Raw genomic sequence first — 18,961 nt, 5'->3', positions numbered from 1 at the left:
TCCTTGTCGAGTTCTCCTTGACTCTCTCACTCCATTCGAATATATGATCTTGGCGACGATTATTGCCAACTGCGTTGTACTGGCCCTGGAGCAGCACCTCCCCAATGGAGACAAGACGCCCATGGCCAAGAGTCTGGTGAGTCTACTGCTTGTGGAGTGAGGGGAAGAGGGAGGGAAAAGAGCTGGGAGGGGAGAGGGAGAAAGTAGGATGAGGGGCAAGTGGATGGTGTAGGAGGGGGGGAGGAGGTGTGGATGATTGGGTGGAGGTGGCAGATTGAGGGAGTAAGAGTAGAAGAGTGCAGAGGATGGAAAAGACAGTCCCAATGAACTGGGTGTGAAACTGGAGTAGAGAGGAATGGCAGGGAAGGGAGTGAGGGTTTAAGGATCTGGAGTGGATGTGGGTCAGAATTTCAGGAATGTGGGAGCTTGGGGAGAGTGACAAGATGGAGTTAGAATCTGAGATTTAATGTGAGTTGGGGCTGGGTGGGGTTTAAAATTCTGTGAGGGTTGCTGGTGGAGGGGGGAGAAGGTGTGGGGCTGAGGTATTGATAGTTGGACTCAGAATTATTCTCTTATGACTGGTTTCCTTGGTGATGCCAGAATTGATTCAAAACTTTGCTTTGAAGATATAAATAGTTAAAAAGGACCATCCTCATTGAGACTGTTTTCCATTGCTGTTTTTTCTCTCTCTCTCTCTCTCTCTCTCTCTGTCTCCATCCGTTTCTCCTTCAGGAACAAACCGAGCCCTATTTTATCGGAATCTTCTGTTTTGAGGCTGGAATTAAAATAGTTGCACTGGGATTTGTCTTCCATAAAGGATCATACCTTCGCAATGGCTGGAATGTGATGGATTTCATTGTGGTTCTGAGTGGGTAAGTGACTTGTGTCCAGCCTCCTGCTCCCAGGCAACATAGGACACATGAGCCCCTGCTATTGGCTGGTCTGATTGCATATGGGACTGTCCCCATGTCTCCTCCCTTCTTCCCCCTCCACCCCAGCAATCATCTCCCCTCATCCCCTCCTCCCCCTTCCCTGTCATCTCCCATCTCTCTTCATCATTTCCCCTCTCCTTGTTGCCTGCCATCGCAATTCCCCGCAACCCATCCCAGTTCTTCGCCACCTAGCTCCCCTTCCTCTTCTCAACCATCCCCCCCCCCACCCATTCAACATCCCTGTTATCTTTCTCAAGTCACCTCCCAGTCTTCTTCCTCTCCCCCATACCAACCCTCCCCCCACCTCCCCACCCCTGTTTCTCCCACAGCCATCTTGCATATTTCCTTGACCTCCAGTTGAAGTGCCCCAGAAGTTGTTTGAAGCCCTGCCCGGGCTTGAGATGATGCTGTGTTGTTCGGGTTCTTCCTGATGGACCTATATTTATCGCACTGATGCAGGTAACTTGAGAATGAACCTCGTCATAATTGAAAAGAGCACTTTCAGAATATCCCCTTGTGAGAAAGGTATGGTTAGAATAACAGTCCCAGTCGGAGCACAGTCAGAGATTCTACTTTAGCCAAGCAATAACATTCAAAACTGTGTTAAGAGTCTTAACGTTTCACCAGTCCCGTTCGCCAAAGTTCACGATCCTACATTTTCCTGCAATAAGTTCCATCCTGTCAAGCTTTTGCCCATCTCATTTTATCGATAACCTTTGCAGATTCCTTACATCCTCATCTATTTTGCCCTCCTGTTTATTTTGTATTGTCAGTAAATTTGGATACATTTCATTCTGCTCCCTCCTCTAAGTCATTCATGTAGCTGGTGAATAATTGAGGCCGGAGGACTGATCCTTGTGGCACTCCACTAGTTACATCTTTCCAATCTGAAGAAAACCCATTAGTTCCGACTCTGCCTTCTATGTGTTCCCCCATTCTCAATCAATGGCCTAGTGATATTATTGTTTGGACCTGCCAATCCTGAGACCCAGGTCATGTTCTGGGAACCAAGGTTCAAATCCCACCATGGCCGATGGCAGAATTTGAGTCAAATTAAAAGCCTGTATGAGTGTAATGATAACCATGAAGCCATTCCCAATTGTCAGGAAAAGTCCACCTGGTTTACTAATGTCCTTTTAAGGAAGAAAACTATTGTCCTTACCTGGTTTGGACTACTTGTAACTCCAGACCACAAAACAACATGGTTGACTCTTAAATGCCCTTTGGACTGACAATGAATGCTGGCCTAACTAGCGATGCCCTCATCTCATGAACGAATAAAAAATAATCCATGCTAATATTCTCCATGCGACACAAAGCTGGGTGGCAGGGTAATCTGTGATGAAGAAGTTGCAGAGCTTGTGAAATTCTCTGCCACAGAAAGTAGTTGACACTGAAATATTGAATGTTTTCAAAAGGAGCTAGATTTGGTTCTTAGGGCTACAGGGATCAAAGGGTATGGGGATAAGGTAGGAGCTGGACACTGAGTTGGATGATCAACCGTGAATGACAGAGTAGGCTTGAAGGGCCAAATGGCCTCATTCCTGCCCCTATTTTTGATGTTTCTGAGTTGAATGAGTGGGAAAATGTAGTGCAGATGAAGCAAATCTGAATAATTCTGAGTTTGCGAAAACGGGAAGGCAAATTATTCTATGAATGATGATAGTGTGGGAAAAGGGAGAGGTGCTTAAGTGACCTGGGTGTCCTTGTATACCACTTACTGAAGGTAAGCATACAGGTGAATGGTGAAGAAGGTAAATGGTATGTTGGCCTTCATAGTGAGAGGATTTGAGGACAAGAACAATGATGTCTCTCTGAAACTGGGTAGGGTCTTGGTGAGACCACACCTGGAAGACTGGAGTTTTGGCCTCCTTATCTGAGGAAGGATATTCTGCTTATGAAGGGAGGGCAACAACGATTCATCAGTTTGATTCCTGCTGTCCCAGGAATCACTGTATGAAGAGAGACTGGATAGATCTGGATAATACTCACCAGAGTTTAGAAGAGTTGGGGAAATCACATTGAAACCTAGAAAATTCCAACAGGAATAGACGGAGTAAACGCTGGGAGTGTGTTCTTGGTGACTGGGGAGTCCAGAACCAGGGGTGACAGTTTAATGGCACAGGGTCAGCCTCTTGGAACAAATGCGCTGATAACTGTGTCCCACTGTTCCACAAGCCCGTACAAAATATGTAAAATCCCAAGTTGACCCATTTCCCTGCCTTACTACTATTCAGGACAAAAACAGTCGCCGCAATGTTTCATTAGTAACCGAAAATAATTCTGGTTATTATAACACAGTTATCTCAAACAAATGGCAAAGTAGAGAACTGATTCCTTTTCTATTATTATGCTGTTTAAACTATACCCCTTTAAAAATCCTAAATATACACAAATATAAAAGATGCAGATATTATGAGGTGAAAGGTAAAACAAAGAACTGAGAAGGTAACTCAAACTCTGAAGTTCCAAAGTCCAGATCCTGATGATGGGATAAGTTGCCTCACACAGTTCCTTTTGATTTTTTTTTCACACAGATGACACTATGTTTTCTATAAAATGAAAGCTGTTGGTCAGTTGGTTAGACCTAGGACGCTTATGGTCAGAATTCTTCCTTTTAAGCATTCCTCATGTTCCTGTCTTTTCCCAACACAGGACAGGGAAAGAGAGATGGATGGATTAGATTAGATTCCCTACAGTGTGGAAACAGGCCCTTCAGCCCAACTAGTCCACACCGACCCTCTACTTCCCTCTGACTAATGCACCTAACACTATGGAGCAATTTAGCATGGCCAATTCACCTGACCTGCACATCTTTGGACTGTGGGAGGAAACCCGCACAGACACGGGGAGAACATGCAAACTCCGCACAGACAGTCACCTGAGGCTGAAATTGATCCTGGGACCCTGGTGCTGTGAGGCAGCCGTGCTAACCACTGCGCCACTGTGCCACAATATTCTTTCAGTATGTAGGCTTTTTAAAAAAAAGTCACATTATATTTTAGAATTGGGTTGGGATATCTGGTCAGCATGGATGGGTTGGACCGAAGGGTCTGTTTCCATGCTGTACATTGCTATGATTCTATGACTCTACACAGTTAAAAATATGAAACGCTGGCTATTCAAGTTGCAAAAATGCTTCTGGTATTTCTGTTATAGCAGTCCAACTTCCATTTCAGTTTATTGTTCCAATAAATGAAAAATGTCTCTTACTGTTTTAGCAACACTTGTGCAGGATTAGCATTGGTCAGGAATCCCCTGACTCTTGTTGCAGGAGACACTTGTGCATCTGCTACATCCAAGTGCGTTTGCAGACAGGGACCACTGTCACATCTCAACTAAAAGACAGCACCTCTGACTGTGCAGACATGCCGACCGTGCATGGCATTCCCTTGGCACAGACTTTCTGACCACGCTCCCTCGGTGCTGACCCTCTGACTGCGCTCCCTTAGCGCTGACCCTCCGACTGTGTGTGGCACACCCCTAGCACTGACTGTCCGACTGTGCGCGACGGTCCCTTGGCACTGCACTGGGAGTGTCAGCCTGGATTATGTTCTCAGGCCTGAGATGGGACTGGAACTTGTGAATATGACCCAAAGGTGAGGATATACTCTTGAATCTACAAATGAAATGAAACCTGTAAATGATTGCTTAGTGTGCTGTGAGCTTCCAACTTAGGGCTCCAAGTCTCTGTGAAGTTGGAATAGACAGGAAACTTCAAACAGCCCCTTCCTAAAGGCTTGATAGCAAAGGCTTCTCTTGCCTGACAGTGGCAGTGAGGTGCCAGGTGAGGTTGGCATCTCACTGGTGCCACTGTTTCCTGGAGCTCTAAGCAGAGGCTGTGATATCCTTCATGAACTATGAGCTCTTTGGCTTCGAGCTAGGGTCTCAGCATGTGTCTGCACACGCTTTCAACCCTGAGATTTCTAACACCACCGCATAATCAGCGTATTGAAGAATTTCAAAGCCCCAGTGCCAATCAGCTGAGAGGCTGCAAGCCAGACTCATTTTACCGTCATGTGCAATTATCCTAAATTAGCTTTCAATATAGAGCAGGATTCTCCGAACCAGCAGCCACCAGATAGCTGATTAGGCTCTGTACAACAGCTTACTGAGTACAGGGAATAAATCTCCGTTCCAATTAAGATCACAGTGCCAGTGATAACGGGAGCAGCTCTTGCCAGCAGCTGGCTCTGTCAGACCATAGAATAATCTGCACCAGTGGCTGACTGGATTCAGAGAGGCCTTCATTGAGAAAAGCCGGCCTTGCGCCCAGTTCTGACCAGGCAATAGAAAACCACAATGCGACTGGGTTTCCACACATCCTGCTTCAGATTTCTCACTCTGTGGTAATCACCATGTTCCTAGGTTAGTTTAGGCGAGGAGTAGGGAACCATTCTAGGTCTGGCATCAAGAGTAGTTCAACATTAAACTTGCAGGACAGGGACAGCATGGGGTTAGATGCAGAGTAAACCTCCCTCTGCATTGTTCCCAGCAAATAATCCCAGGACAGGGACAGCACAGGAGTTTTACTCTGTATTTAACCCCTCTGCACTGTCCTGTCATAATGACCTCATGCATGACAGAAAGCCACACAGACACTCACTTGAATTGTTGACGAGTTGAGTGTGTTTCTCTTCTATATTTTTTTTGTCTCTGTCCTGATCCCTATCACTCTGTCTGTTTCAGTTAGCATTTTGCTCCTCTCTGTGTCTTCATCCTTCTCCTTTTTCCTGCATTGTCTTCCTCTCTCTTATTTTGCATTGTTTATGAGGCATTACCTGTTGCGCTTCACTCTGTCTCACTTTCTCTCTGTCTGGATTAGTTTCTCTGTCCCTTTTGCCTCTCCCATTAAATCTACATCACCACACTTTCATTTAATGTGGCTCTGGCAGAGAGACAGCACTGTCCACAAGACCATTATCGATAGCTGACTGATAGGCCACTCAGTCAGATTTGCACCTCCTTGATCCCAAAGGGTTGGGGCTCTCCCATTAGGTTGTTCATCTGCTGGCAATTGGGAGGGGGGCAAAGTAAGTACTGCTGTGAGTTATATCACTCCAATCCACACAACTATTTTAGGGGATATCATTACCCCAACAACCATCACGGTGACAGATATCATTACCCCAACACCCATCACCATGACAGGTATCATTACCCCAACACCCATCACCATGACAGGTATCATTACCCCAACACCCATTAACATGACAGGTATCATTATGCTAATACCTGTCCCTGGGGGATATCATTACCCCAATATCCATCACCATGACAGATATCATTTCCCCAATAACCATCACGGTGACAGATATCATTACCCCAACACCCATCACCATGACAGGTATCATTACCCCAACACCTGTCACTGGGGGATATCATTACCCCAACATCCATCACCGTGACAGGTATCATTACTCCAACACCTATCACCATGACAGTATCATTACCTCAGCGCACAACGCCATGACAGATATCATTGCTCCAACCGCCATCATCATGACAGGTATCATTACCCCAAAGCACAACACTGTGACAGATGTCATTACCCAACACCCATCACCATTACAGGTATTATTACCCCAACACCTGTCACTGGGGGATATCATTACCCCAACAACCATCACCGTGACAGATATCATTACCCCAACATCCATCACCGTGACAGATATCATTACCCCAACACACATCACCATGACAGATATCATTACCCCAACATCCATCACCGTGACAGATGTCATTACCCAACACCCATCACCATGACAGATATCATTACCCCAACACCCATCACCGAGAGAGGTATCATTACCCTAGCATCCAACATTGTGACAGGTATCATTACCCCTACATCCACCACCGTGAGAGATATCATTACCCCATCACCCGTCACCATGGCGGGTATCATTACCCAAACACCTGTCACTGGGGGATATCATTACCCAACACCCATCACCGTGAGAGATATTATTACCCTAACATCCAGCATTGTGACAGGTATAATTACACCAACACCCATCACCGTGAGAGATATCATTACCCCAACACTAATCACCATGACAGGTATCATTACACCAACACCCATCACCGTGAGAGATATCATTACCAAAGCACCCATCACCGTGACAGATATCATTATCCCAAGACCTGTTACTGGGGGATATCATTACCCCAATACCCATCACCAGGACAGGTATCATTACCCCAACACCCATCACTGTGAGAGATATCATTACCCTAACATCCAGCATTGTGACAGATATCATTACACCAACACCCATCACCGTGACAGATATCATTACTCCAACACCCATTACCATGACAGGTATCGTTACTCCAACACCCATCACTGTGAGAGATATCATTACCCCAGTATCCAACACCATGACAGGTATCGTTCCTCCAACACCCATCATGGTGACAGATATCATTATCCCAACACCCATCACTGTGACAGATATCATTACCCCAACACCTGTCACTGGGGAATATCATTACCCCAGCATCCAACACTATGACAGGTATCATTACCCCAACACCCATTACCGTGAGAGATATCATTATCCCAACACCTGTCACTAGGGAATATCATTACCCCAGCATCCAACACCATGACAGGTATCATTACACCAACACCCATCACCGTGACAGATATCATTACTCCAACACCCATTACCATGACAGGTATCGTTACTCCAACACCCATCACCGTGAGAGATATCATTACCCCAGTATCCAACACCATGACAGGTATCGTTCCTCCAACACCCATCATGGTGACAGATATCATTATCCCAACACCCATCACTGTGACAGATATCATTACCCCAACACCTGTCACTGGGGAATATCATTACCCCAGCATCCAACATTGTGACAGGTATCATTACCCCAACGCCCATCACCGTGACAGATATCATTACCCCAACACCTGTCACTAGGGAATATCATTACCCCAGCATCCAACACTATGACAGGTATCATTACCCCAACACCCATTACCGTGAGAGATATCATTATCCCAACACCTGTCACTAGGGAATATCATTACCCCAGCATCCAACACCATGACAGGTATCATTACCCCAACACCCATCACCGTGACAGATATCATTACCCCAACACCTGTCACTGGGGAATATCATTACCCCAGCATCCAACACCATGACAGGTATCATTACCCCAACACCCATTACTGTGAGAGATATCATTACCCCAACACACATCACCGTGACAGATATCGTTACCCCAACACCTGTTACTGGGGAATATCATTACCTCAGCATCCAACACTATGACAGGTATCATTACCCCAACACCCATTACCGTGAGAGATATCATTATCCCAACACCTGTCACTAGGGAATATCATTACCCCAGCATCCAACACCATGACAGGTATCATTACCCCAACACCCATTACCGTGAGAGATATCATTACCCCAACACCCATCACCGTGACAGATATCATTACCCCAACACCTGTCACTGGGGAATATCATTACCCCAGCATCCAACACCATGACAGGTATCATTACCCCAACACCCATTACTGTGAGAGATATCATTACCCCAACACACATCACCGTGACAGATATCATTACCCCAACACCTGTTACTGGGGAATATCATTACCTCAGCATCCAACACTGTGAAAGGTATCTTTACCCCAACACCCATCACCGTGACAGATATTATTACCCCAACACCCATCACCGTGACAGATATCATTACCCCAACACCCATCACCGTGACAGATATCATTACCCCAACACCCATCACCTTGACAGATATCATTACCCAACACCTGTCATTGGGGGATAACATTACCCCAACACCTGTCACTGGGGGATATCATTACCCGAACACCCATCACTGGGGGATATCAGTACTCCAACACCCATCACTGTGACAGATATCATTACCCCAACACCTGTCACTGGGGGATATCATTACCCCAACACCCATCATCATGACAGGTATCATTACCCCAACTCACATCACTGAGACTGATACCATTACCCGAACACCCATCACTGTGACAGATATCATTACCCCAACACCCATCGCCGTGACATATTATTACCCCAACTCCCATCACCGAGACAGATATCATTACTCCAACACCCATCACTAATATAGATATCATTACCACAACACCCATCACTGTGACAGATATCATTACCCCAACACCCCATCGTGACAGATAACATTTCCCCTACACCTGTCACTGGGGGGATATCATTACCCCAACACCTATCACCGAGACAGATATCATTTCCCCTTCACCTGTCACTGGGGGATATCATTACCCCAACACCCATCACTGTGAGAGATATCATGTTCTCAGCTATTCTCCAGATATAGAAAATGTACTATATGTTTATCAAATACAATATTGGAAGATGTCATTAGTCTTTGGAGAATTTGAAACTAAATGTCATTTCCAGCTGGAACACTTTTTGAAGTCAATTAAACTCACACCTATATCTGTGCAAGGTACCATTAATGCATTACCCATCATCGTGGGAGATGTAATTAACCTCACACTCTGCACTCTCCTCCCACACCAGAGTGTTCACTTTGACAGGCAGCATTAAACCTAACAATGAACGCTTTAGGAGATCCCCACAATCTACATGTGCAACCTCCATTTACATAACCGTGTTTGAATGTCGGGAATCTCCCCAAGATGCTGAGCAAGTGCGTTTCCATTTTGCTGGTTGATGCACGGAGGCCAGCTCTCAAAATCTGATTGAATTTGAAACTTAAATAGTTAGACAAGCAGGAGGCTGGGAGAGCACAGCAAGCCAGGCAGCATCGGGAGGTGGGGAAGTCAACATTTCGGATGGAACCCATCCTCAGGATCTGCCTTGTTGTGTTCTTCCGGGCTCCTGCTTGTCTACCTTGGATTCCAGCATCTGCAGTTTTTTTTTGTCTCCTTGAAATTTAAATTCTTTTTGTAAAGAGCAGATATGCGTTGTTATTTATTGCTTCGTGGAACACGAGTCTCACTGGCTGAGCCAGCAATTACTGCCCAGTGACACAGAAGAAATGGCAATATAGTTATGAGTCAGGTTGGTGAGTGGCTTGAAAGGGAACTTGCAGGCGGTGATGTCCCCATGTATCTACCGCCCTTATCCTTCCGGATGGGAGTGTTTGTGGATTTGGAAGGTGGAGCCTTAATGAATTTCTGCAGTGCAGATCGTACACACTGCTGCTACTGGACGTCAGTGTTGGAGGGATTGGACGTTGAAGGTTGTGGGTGGGACACACTTCAAACATTGTCCTAAATGCTTGAGTGTTGTTGGAGCTGCACTCAATGAGGGAAATGGAGAACTATTCCATCAGACCCCTGACTTGTACGTTGTAGATGGTGAACAGGCTTTGGGCATTCAGGAGGTGAGGTACTGTGGGTTGTCTAATCTCTGACCTGCTCTTGTAGGTACTGTTTTTAAATGGTGAATCCAGTTCAGTTTCTGGTCAATGGCAACACCCAGGATATTGATAAATTTGCTGAGGGATAATGGTTAGATTTATTTCTTTGTTGGAGATGGTCATTGCCTGGTGTTATTTCTCAGCAGTGTCTCAAGGGGGTTGGCCTTCCACCCTGGCCTAGCATGCATTATCCATCTTTAATTTCAGTTGTATTTAGGAACTGTTCCTGCATCTTGATCAACCCAAGCCTGTATATTGCCCAGGCTACATTTGGACGTAGACTGCTTCCCCAAGTCTTGCCTTATGGTGGAGGGAAAGGGATGATTGAAGCAGCTGAAGATGGTTGGGCTTTGAGCGCTCCCCTAAGGAATGTCCTGAAGCTAAGATGATTAGTCTTCAACAACCAGAGCCATCTTTAATATATAAAGTGGAGAAAACACCATTAACAATGTCAGGTGTTAATGTAGGAATGCATGTGGTCCAATTGCTTGGTACACTTTATTTTTAACTTTTTGTTTTGAAAGCCTATTTTCTAATCAACCTGTTCAGAGAATATTATTATATGCCTCTGGAGCAGGTGGGCCTTGCAGCCTGGCCTCTTGGTCAAGGTTAAGGACACTTTATTTTCCTAGGACTTATTTTTATTTAAACTCTCTATATAATCAAGAGATTTTCTTATATACCTCTGAAACAGTTGGGGCTTGAACCCATGTCTCTCAGTCCAAGGTTAGGGACACTACTACTCTGCCACATGAGGGCCATTTTGGGTCGACTTTATTTTTTTAAAATTTGTCTTTTTGTTTTAACCAACCTGTTTAGAGAACTGAAGCAGTTGGGACTTAAACCTGGCTCCTCGTGGCTCAGAGGTGGAGACACTACCACTGCACCATCAGACCCCTTTATTTGCCTGGTACATAAGGTAGAATGAATTAGCATGGTAGCTGTGACAGACTCTTAACTTGCACGACAGCTAGGACTGAGATATAAATAACCCAAGTTACAAGTTGTACATCAAGGAAAGCTAAACCAGTGGAAGCAGAGGGAATCATCTCTGTACTTGATTAGATTTAGATTTAGATTAGATTTAGATTACTTACAGTGTGGAAACAGGCCCTTCGGCCCAACAAGTCCACACCGCCCCGCCGAAGCGTAACCCACCCATACCCCTACACCTACATCTACCCCTTACCTAACACTACGGGCAATTTAGCATGTCCAATTCACCTGGCCTGCACATCTTTGGACTGTGGGAGGAAACCGGAGCACCCGGAGGAAACCCAGACAGACACAGGGAGAACGTGCAAACTCCACACAGTCAGTCGCCTGAGGCGGGAATTGAACCCAGGTCTCTGGCGCTGTGAGGCAGCAGTGCTAACCACTGTGATCTTGTGCTTTAAGCCAACTCTGCTCCCTGCAGATTGAGATCCCAGTTTGAGTTTGTCAGGTTCTGGGAATCTGCCCAGGCGCTGTCCCTGAGGCTGCTCCCTCCTCCTTCCTGATTAAGGCTCCAACCTCCTTGCACACTTAATAAACCTTCACTTACATTTGTACATTGTAGATTGTCCAATGCCAGCTCCCGGGTGGAGTGTCGAAAATCTCTCTTTTCACATGCCCGTTCTGGTCGTGTATCTTCAGTTACAACGTCAATGGTCATCAATCTTATTCTACCATGCCCACAATTCATCACTGTAATGTAAATGGGGACGAGGTTAAATGCTGGGCAGCATACAGTGGAAACTTTGAAGTGGAGACACTGGAGACTGAAGGATTCCAAACATTTATCGAGTCATACATCACGGAAACAGACTCTTCAGGCCAACCAGTCCATGCCGACCATATTCCTCAACTAAATTAGTCTCATTTGTCTGTGCTTGGCCCATATCCCTCCAAACATTTCTTATTATGTCTTTTAAGTGTTGACACTGTCCCTATGCCCACTGTCACTTGCATTGTGTAAAAAACAAGGTTACCCATCAGGTCCTTTTTAAAACTCTCTCCTCTCACCTTGAAAATTTATTGTGGGAATAGTGTCTAGCCATCCAGGAGCTTCTTAAAAATGGCAGAATGCGTAAATGCAGAATGATCTTGGAGAAAGAGTAGTTTTAATTGGGGGTGTTTAACATTGAGAAAAACAAACTGGGTCATGGTGGCTCAGTGGTTAAGACTGCTGCCTCAGAGCATTAGGGTTCGATGACTGTCTGTCTGTGTGGAGTTGGCATGTTTTCTGTAAGTCTGCATGGCTTTTGGCCAGGCGCTCTGGTTTCCTCCCACAGTCCAAAGATGTGCACGTTAGGGTGGATTGTCCATGCTAAATTGCCCGTAGTGTCCAGGGATATGTAGATTAGGTAGATTAGCCATGGGACGTATCCCCAGAGTGATGGTGTTGGGGGAGGGGACAGGGTCTGGATGGGAGGGTCAGTGCAGATGCAATGGGCCAAATGGCCTCTTCCTGCACTGTAAGGATTCTATGGAAAAAGTGGCTGTTTTTGAGTGTGTTCAGTCATCATTACAACAACTAACAAGGCTTTGGGCTGTCTAAAATCCATGAATGATTGAGAAGTGAGATTTAGCAAACTGTCCAAAGAAGCAGGGACATTTACCCAACAACAATCATCATTTGACAGAATTCGGCATTGTGTCTTAAAGAGAGAATCTCAACCTGGCGAGGATTGTAGATTCCAAACTGTCCAACTTCAATGGCGTGAGATAGAGACTCCCCCCTCAGTAAATGCGGCAAATTTGATCGTGTACGAATTGTCCACTGAGGAATTGAATGTGGTGCCAAATGTGTTTCTTTTCAATCGATTACTTTGTGGTGTTACTGACTGGACTTGTATTTATTACTCATTCCTAATTGCCCTTGAGGGTGTGTTGGTGATGATGAGCCAACTGTTGTAGGTGCACTCACAGTGTGAGCAGTTTGCGTTGCTGAGGGACCTGCTCAGCCATTACTGGATGTCGGGAGTCACATGTAGGCCATGCCTTGTTAAGAAAACAGGATTTCTTCCCTGAAGGACATTAATTAATCAGATGGAGTTTTATGATAGATTCCAGATTCTATTTTTAAAAAAACAAATTGAATTTGAACTTCAATTCAACCAGCTGCTATAGTGAGATTTGAACCGGAACCTCCAGGGCTGTAACCCTGTTTTACTCGTCCAATGACATTATGACTGCACTGCCGTCTCTTCTGAGTTTAAATGAAGTGGAACATTCAGTGACTGTGGAGAGTTGTTGTTGGCCAGGGTGTCATTATCGTGTTTATTAAACAGATTGAGGGACACATGCTTTTCTGTTGCTGTTCCTTGGAGGACGTCATTATTGTGCTTATCATTCATTCATTGGATTAAAAAGCCAGCATTTATTGCCCAAACCCTAACTGCCTCTTGAGAAGGTGGTGATGAGTTGCCTTCTTGAACCGCTACAGTCCATTGCTGTAGGTAGACCCATAATGGTGTTGGACAGAATTCCAGATTTTTCACCCAGCGACACTGCTTCAAGTCTGCAGGAACACTGCAGGAGTGGTGATATAATTCCAAGCCAGAGTGGTGAGCATCTTGGTGGCCGGTTCTCCTTGGTGTTCCCATGTATCTGCTGCCCTTGTCCTTCTAGGATGTAGAGATTGTCTGTTTTGAAGGTGTTGTCTTGATTGTAATCTTCCATTGTTTTGAAGACATCAGTATTGTCCCTCAACGTTGCCTTTTCAAAAAAAATGAAGAGACTCTTGACACCTGTTCACTGACTAGTGATTGCTTCAGTCTCTCAGTTCTGAATTCATCTCATTGTTTATGCACCACTCCTCCTGTCTTTTGAGCCCTCGTCAGAACATTAAGAGCAAAATTGGACACCTTGCTCCCAACTACACTGTAACCAAGATTCAACACAAGTTAAAACAAATGACCTCTGGTTTTCACATCTGCCTCTCTCTAGAAATAAATTCCAGTGCTCAGTGGTCATCTTTGTGGTCATATTCACTTGTGTCTTTACTTTTCCGCTGAGATTTTTACAGATTTTTGGAGACTCCAGGGAGGGACCATCAAAAACTGAGCTTGGGACAGGGATCTGAAATCTCATCCCCATTTCCACTAGCTTTCTTTTCGCTGGGTAGGGAGAATAGGGGTGGGGTGTGAGTCTGACATAAGGGACGTTTGAGTGGAACTATCTCAACACAGTGCACTGTTTAAATTTACCCAATTTTTACCTGTTCAGTACCTGGGGTGGCACGGTGGCTCAGTGGCTAGCACTGCTGCCTCACAGCACCAGGGTCCCAGGTTGAATTCCAGCTTTTGGGCGACTGTCTGTGTGGGAGTTTGCATATTATCCCCGTGTCTGCGTGGGTTTCCTCTCCCACAGTCTAAAATGTGCAGGCCAGGTGAATTGGCCACGCTACGTTGCCCGTAGTGTTAGGTGCATTAGTTAGAGGGAAATGGGTCTGGGTGGGTTACTCTCTGGAGGGTCAGTGTGGACTTGTTATGCTGGAGGTCATCTGATTAGTGTCCTTAACTACCAGCCAGAATCTATTTATTTATAATGAATAGTCATTCTCATTTATTGCAGAAACTAGGCCAGCGGTTTCTGTTGAACCTGTATCAACAAGGCTGTGTGGATGTTCTGGGGTGGCATGGTGGGCTCAGTGATAAATTCTGTGATGACTTCAGGGCTAGTGGTGGTCAATTTCTAGTACGCTGTCCCAGTGACAGTGTGTGGCTCTTGCTGGGATTGGATTTGAAACGGAAGCAAATAGATCTGAGGGTGGTTTTGGTTGTGGAAAATGCCAGGCTCTGAACTGCATTTAACACATGGCACTAGAAACGGCAAAGGGTTTCCTGCAGGTGGCAGAGCTGTCCCTTTCTCATGACCTACCGAACACAGTTTGATTGAATTGGCAGGTACCCTGGAGATGGCAGGAGGCAGAATTAATTGAGGAACTGGCACAATTAATGGGGGATCAGTGGCCTCGTGGAGTTATTGCTAGACTGTTAATCCAAAGTCCTGGGTAATGTTGTGGGGACCTGGCAGATGGTGGAATTTGAATTCAATAAAAATGTGTAGAGTCTAATGACATTGTCAATTGTCAGGAAAGAAACATCTGCTTCACTCATGCTCTTCTGGGAAGGAAACTGCCATCCTTACCTGGTCTGGTCTGGTCTACACATGACTTCCAATCTAGAGCAATGTGGTTGGCTCTTGGACAACAGTAACACCCTCATCCAATAAATGAATCAAAAAAAGGTACTTTGAAGTTAGTCTCAATACAAGAGAGAGTAGGTATTCCAGGAGTTGAAATATTTGAATCAGTTGATATTCAGTTCTGAGGAGAACATGAAGTCTGCAGATGCTGGAGCTCAGAGTCAAGAGTGGGTTGCTGGAAAAGCACAGCAGGTCAGGCAGCATCTGAGGAGCAGGAGAATTGGCATTTTGGGCATATTCAGTTCCAAAGCAATTTGTGCATGAGGGGAACATGCAGAAAGTAGAGATGAAGGCAGAGAAAAGAGCCAAGAAACCTAAGGAAAGGCAGATGAAATTAAAACGACAGGAAATTGATATGAGAATGCAAGGATTGGAATTGTGAAGATAAGAGATCGTAAGAGAACATGAGTATCAGCTTAAAGCAATGCAGTTTGAACAGGGGAACAGGATCAGATGGTGGTACAGGCTCTGATGTGGAGAATATTAGTGCAAATCTGACATCCAGTTGGGAAATGGTTAAGTTTGCACATAACCCTCCCAACATTTGGGTAGTTGGATATGGAGGCATTCCTCTCGTCATTGGAAAGTGGCTAGACAAATGAATTATGAAAAGAAGGGTTGGACACTACTCATACAGAGCAAGTTAACAGGTAAGAACAGGGAATTCATACTTCACTGTCAGACGGGCATTCTTCAGATTATTTCACTGTAAAAAGAAACTGTGTGGCCTGCACACAAGTTAATGCCTGAGGCATGTCGTAAAGATTCTGGAATTTAAAGAAGCATCCTGGAAAACCCTAATGAATTTTAAGGGTTAAACAAAGTAATTTTGACAGGCATTAGGAGTTGAAACCACAGATCAATCTGTGAGAGAGATGATTCTTTCAGAGGAATCTTTGAAAAAAGCTCAAAACTTTCAGTAGTAAGAGCCTATGTGAAGGACCATTGTAACTGCTAGACAGACCGCAGTAATGGCTGATGATTTGGAGCTCCTCCGTAAAACTAAACATTTTTTTAAATTCTGTCACCCTTGTAAATTCAAAATGGGTAGGAAATGGGAGAGTGAAAGGAAGGCAAGTAGCAAAGATAAGGCGTGGATAGTTGGGAATTCATCATAGTCTGCTCCTTGAGTCAGAAGGGAAGATCCTGCAGGTGGACATTGGAAGTCAAGGTGGGACATCTTCACTCAGAATGTTGGAAGTCAAATCCATGGGACTTATTGAAGTTTTTAAGAATGGTTCTGAAAAGAGAACTACCAAAGAAAAGGCCATGAATCAGATTGTGGCATTAACTGAATCGCAGAGACCAGCAGTAGACACTGCTGTGAATGTCAAAAAGGTTCACAGGGTAGATGAGAAATAGGAGAGGCTTCTATCAAAAAGGAAGATAACCCTTTTTTCTACAAACGAAGCAGCCAAGTCCATAACTATACTAAAGGACACAAAGTTTACTCACATTCTCTTGCTGGGGTTGTGGGCCAGCTATGTCATAATTCTGGGTTAGTGGTGCTGGAAGAGCACAGCAGTTCAGGCAGCATCCAAGGAGCTTCGAAATCGACGTTTCGGGCAAAAGCCCTTCATCAGGAATAATTGAAGGGCTTTTGCCCGAAACGTCGATTTCGAAGCTCCTTGGATGCTGCCTGAACTGCTGTGCTCTTCCAGCACCACTAATCCAGAATCTGGTTTCCAGCATCTGCAGTCATTGTTTTTACCTCAGTTCTGTCATAAGACAGGAGGGTAGGAAAACCTCAGCACGTAATCAGAGCAGAACCTTTCATACCTGTACCAGTCTCAGAAGAACCATTGAGTCGAGTATTAGTGGATTGATTAGGACAATAACTGAAAATGAGAGCTGGACTTTAGAACATAGAACAGTACAGCACAGTATAGGCCCTTCAGCCCACGATGTTGTGCTGAGCATTTATCTTAATCTAAGATCTATCTAACCTCTACACCACTCAATTTACTGCCATCCACGAGCGTGTCCAGCAGTCACTTAAATGTCCCTAATGTCTCAGACTCTACTACCACTGCATTCCTGATGAAGGGCTTTTACCCGAAACGTCAATTTTGCTGCTCGTTGGATGCTGCCTGAACTGCTGTGCTCTTCCAGCACCACTAATCCAGTATTTGGTTTTCAGCATCTGCAGTCATTGTTTTTACCACTGCTGTCAGTACATTACACACACCCACCACTCTCTGCCTAAAGAACCTACCTCTGACATTGTCCCTAAACTTTTCTCCAATCGCCTTAAAATTATGACCCCTCGTGACACTATTTCTGCCCTGGGGAAAAGTCTCTGGCTATCTACTCTATCTATGCCTTTCATTACCTTGTACATCTCTATCAAGTCACCTCTCTCCTCTCCGGTGTGAAAAGCCCGAGCTCACTCAACCTTTCTTCATAAGACATGCCCTCCAGTCCAGGCAGCATCCTGGTAAATCTCCTCAGCCCCTTCTCTAAAGCATCCTTCCTGTAATGAGGCAACCGGAACTCGACACAATATTCCAAGTGTGGTCTAACCAAGATTTTAGAGAGCTGTGGCGGAACCTTGTGGCTCTAAACTCAATACCACAGTCAATGAAAGCCAAAACATCAAATGCCTTCTTGACAACCCTATCAATTGGGTGGCAACTTTGAGGGATCTATGTACATTGACCCCAAGATTCCTCTGTGCTTCCACACTGCCAGAAATCCTGTTTTTAAACCCTGTATTCAGCATTCAGATTTGACCTTCGAGAAGGAATCACTTCACATTTATCCAACTCCATCTGCCACTTGTCTGTCTAGCTCTGCATCCTGTTCGTGTCTTGTTGTAGCCTGAAACAGCCCTTGATACTATCTGCAACATCGCCGACCTTTGTGTCGCTAGCGAACTTACTAACCTACCCTTCCACCTCTTCATCTAAGTCACTTACAAAAACTACAAAGAGCAGAGGCTCAAGAACATTTCCCTGCAGGACACCATTGGTCACTGACCTCCAGGCAGAATACTTTCCATCCAGTATCACTCACTGTCTTCTTTTGGCTAGCCAATTCTGTATCAAGAAAGCCAAATTTCCCTGTATCCCATACCTTCTAATATTCTGAATGAACCTATTGTGGGGTACCTTATCAAACGCCTTATTGAAATCCATACAGATCACATCCACTGTTCGACTGTCTTCAACTTGTCTCGTCACATCTTCAAAGAACTCAATAAGGCTTGTGAGGCATGACCTGCCCTCACAAAGCCATGCTGACTATCGTTAATCAGACTATGTTTATCCAAATAGTCATAAATCCTATCTCTCAGAATCCTTTCCAGTCCCTTGCTTACCACAGACATAAGACTGACTGGTCTGTAATTCCCAGGGATTTCCCTATTCCCTTTCTTGAGTAAAGGAACAACATTCACCTCC

At 45.0% G+C, this 18,961-nt stretch overlaps 1 protein-coding gene across 1 annotated transcript in view; it reads left to right on the top strand.

Annotated features, from left to right (window-relative positions):
* Positions 1-18,961, top strand: part of LOC140479529 (probable voltage-dependent R-type calcium channel subunit alpha-1E) — a 1,102,593-nt gene that overhangs the window by 204,521 nt on the left and 879,111 nt on the right. Inside the window, exons 4-5 of the mRNA XM_072573344.1 lie at positions 31-136; positions 733-872. Coding sequence (XP_072429445.1) covers positions 31-136; positions 733-872 — 246 coding nt within the window. The remainder of the gene's footprint in view (positions 1-30; positions 137-732; positions 873-18,961) is intronic.

This window comes from Chiloscyllium punctatum, chromosome 7 (assembly GCF_047496795.1).
Source record: "Chiloscyllium punctatum isolate Juve2018m chromosome 7, sChiPun1.3, whole genome shotgun sequence".
In the NCBI taxonomy this organism is placed as follows: domain Eukaryota; kingdom Metazoa; phylum Chordata; class Chondrichthyes; order Orectolobiformes; family Hemiscylliidae; genus Chiloscyllium; species Chiloscyllium punctatum.
The sequence above is the reverse complement of the archived record's forward strand: the minus strand, read 5'-3'. Positions and strand labels throughout refer to the sequence as shown.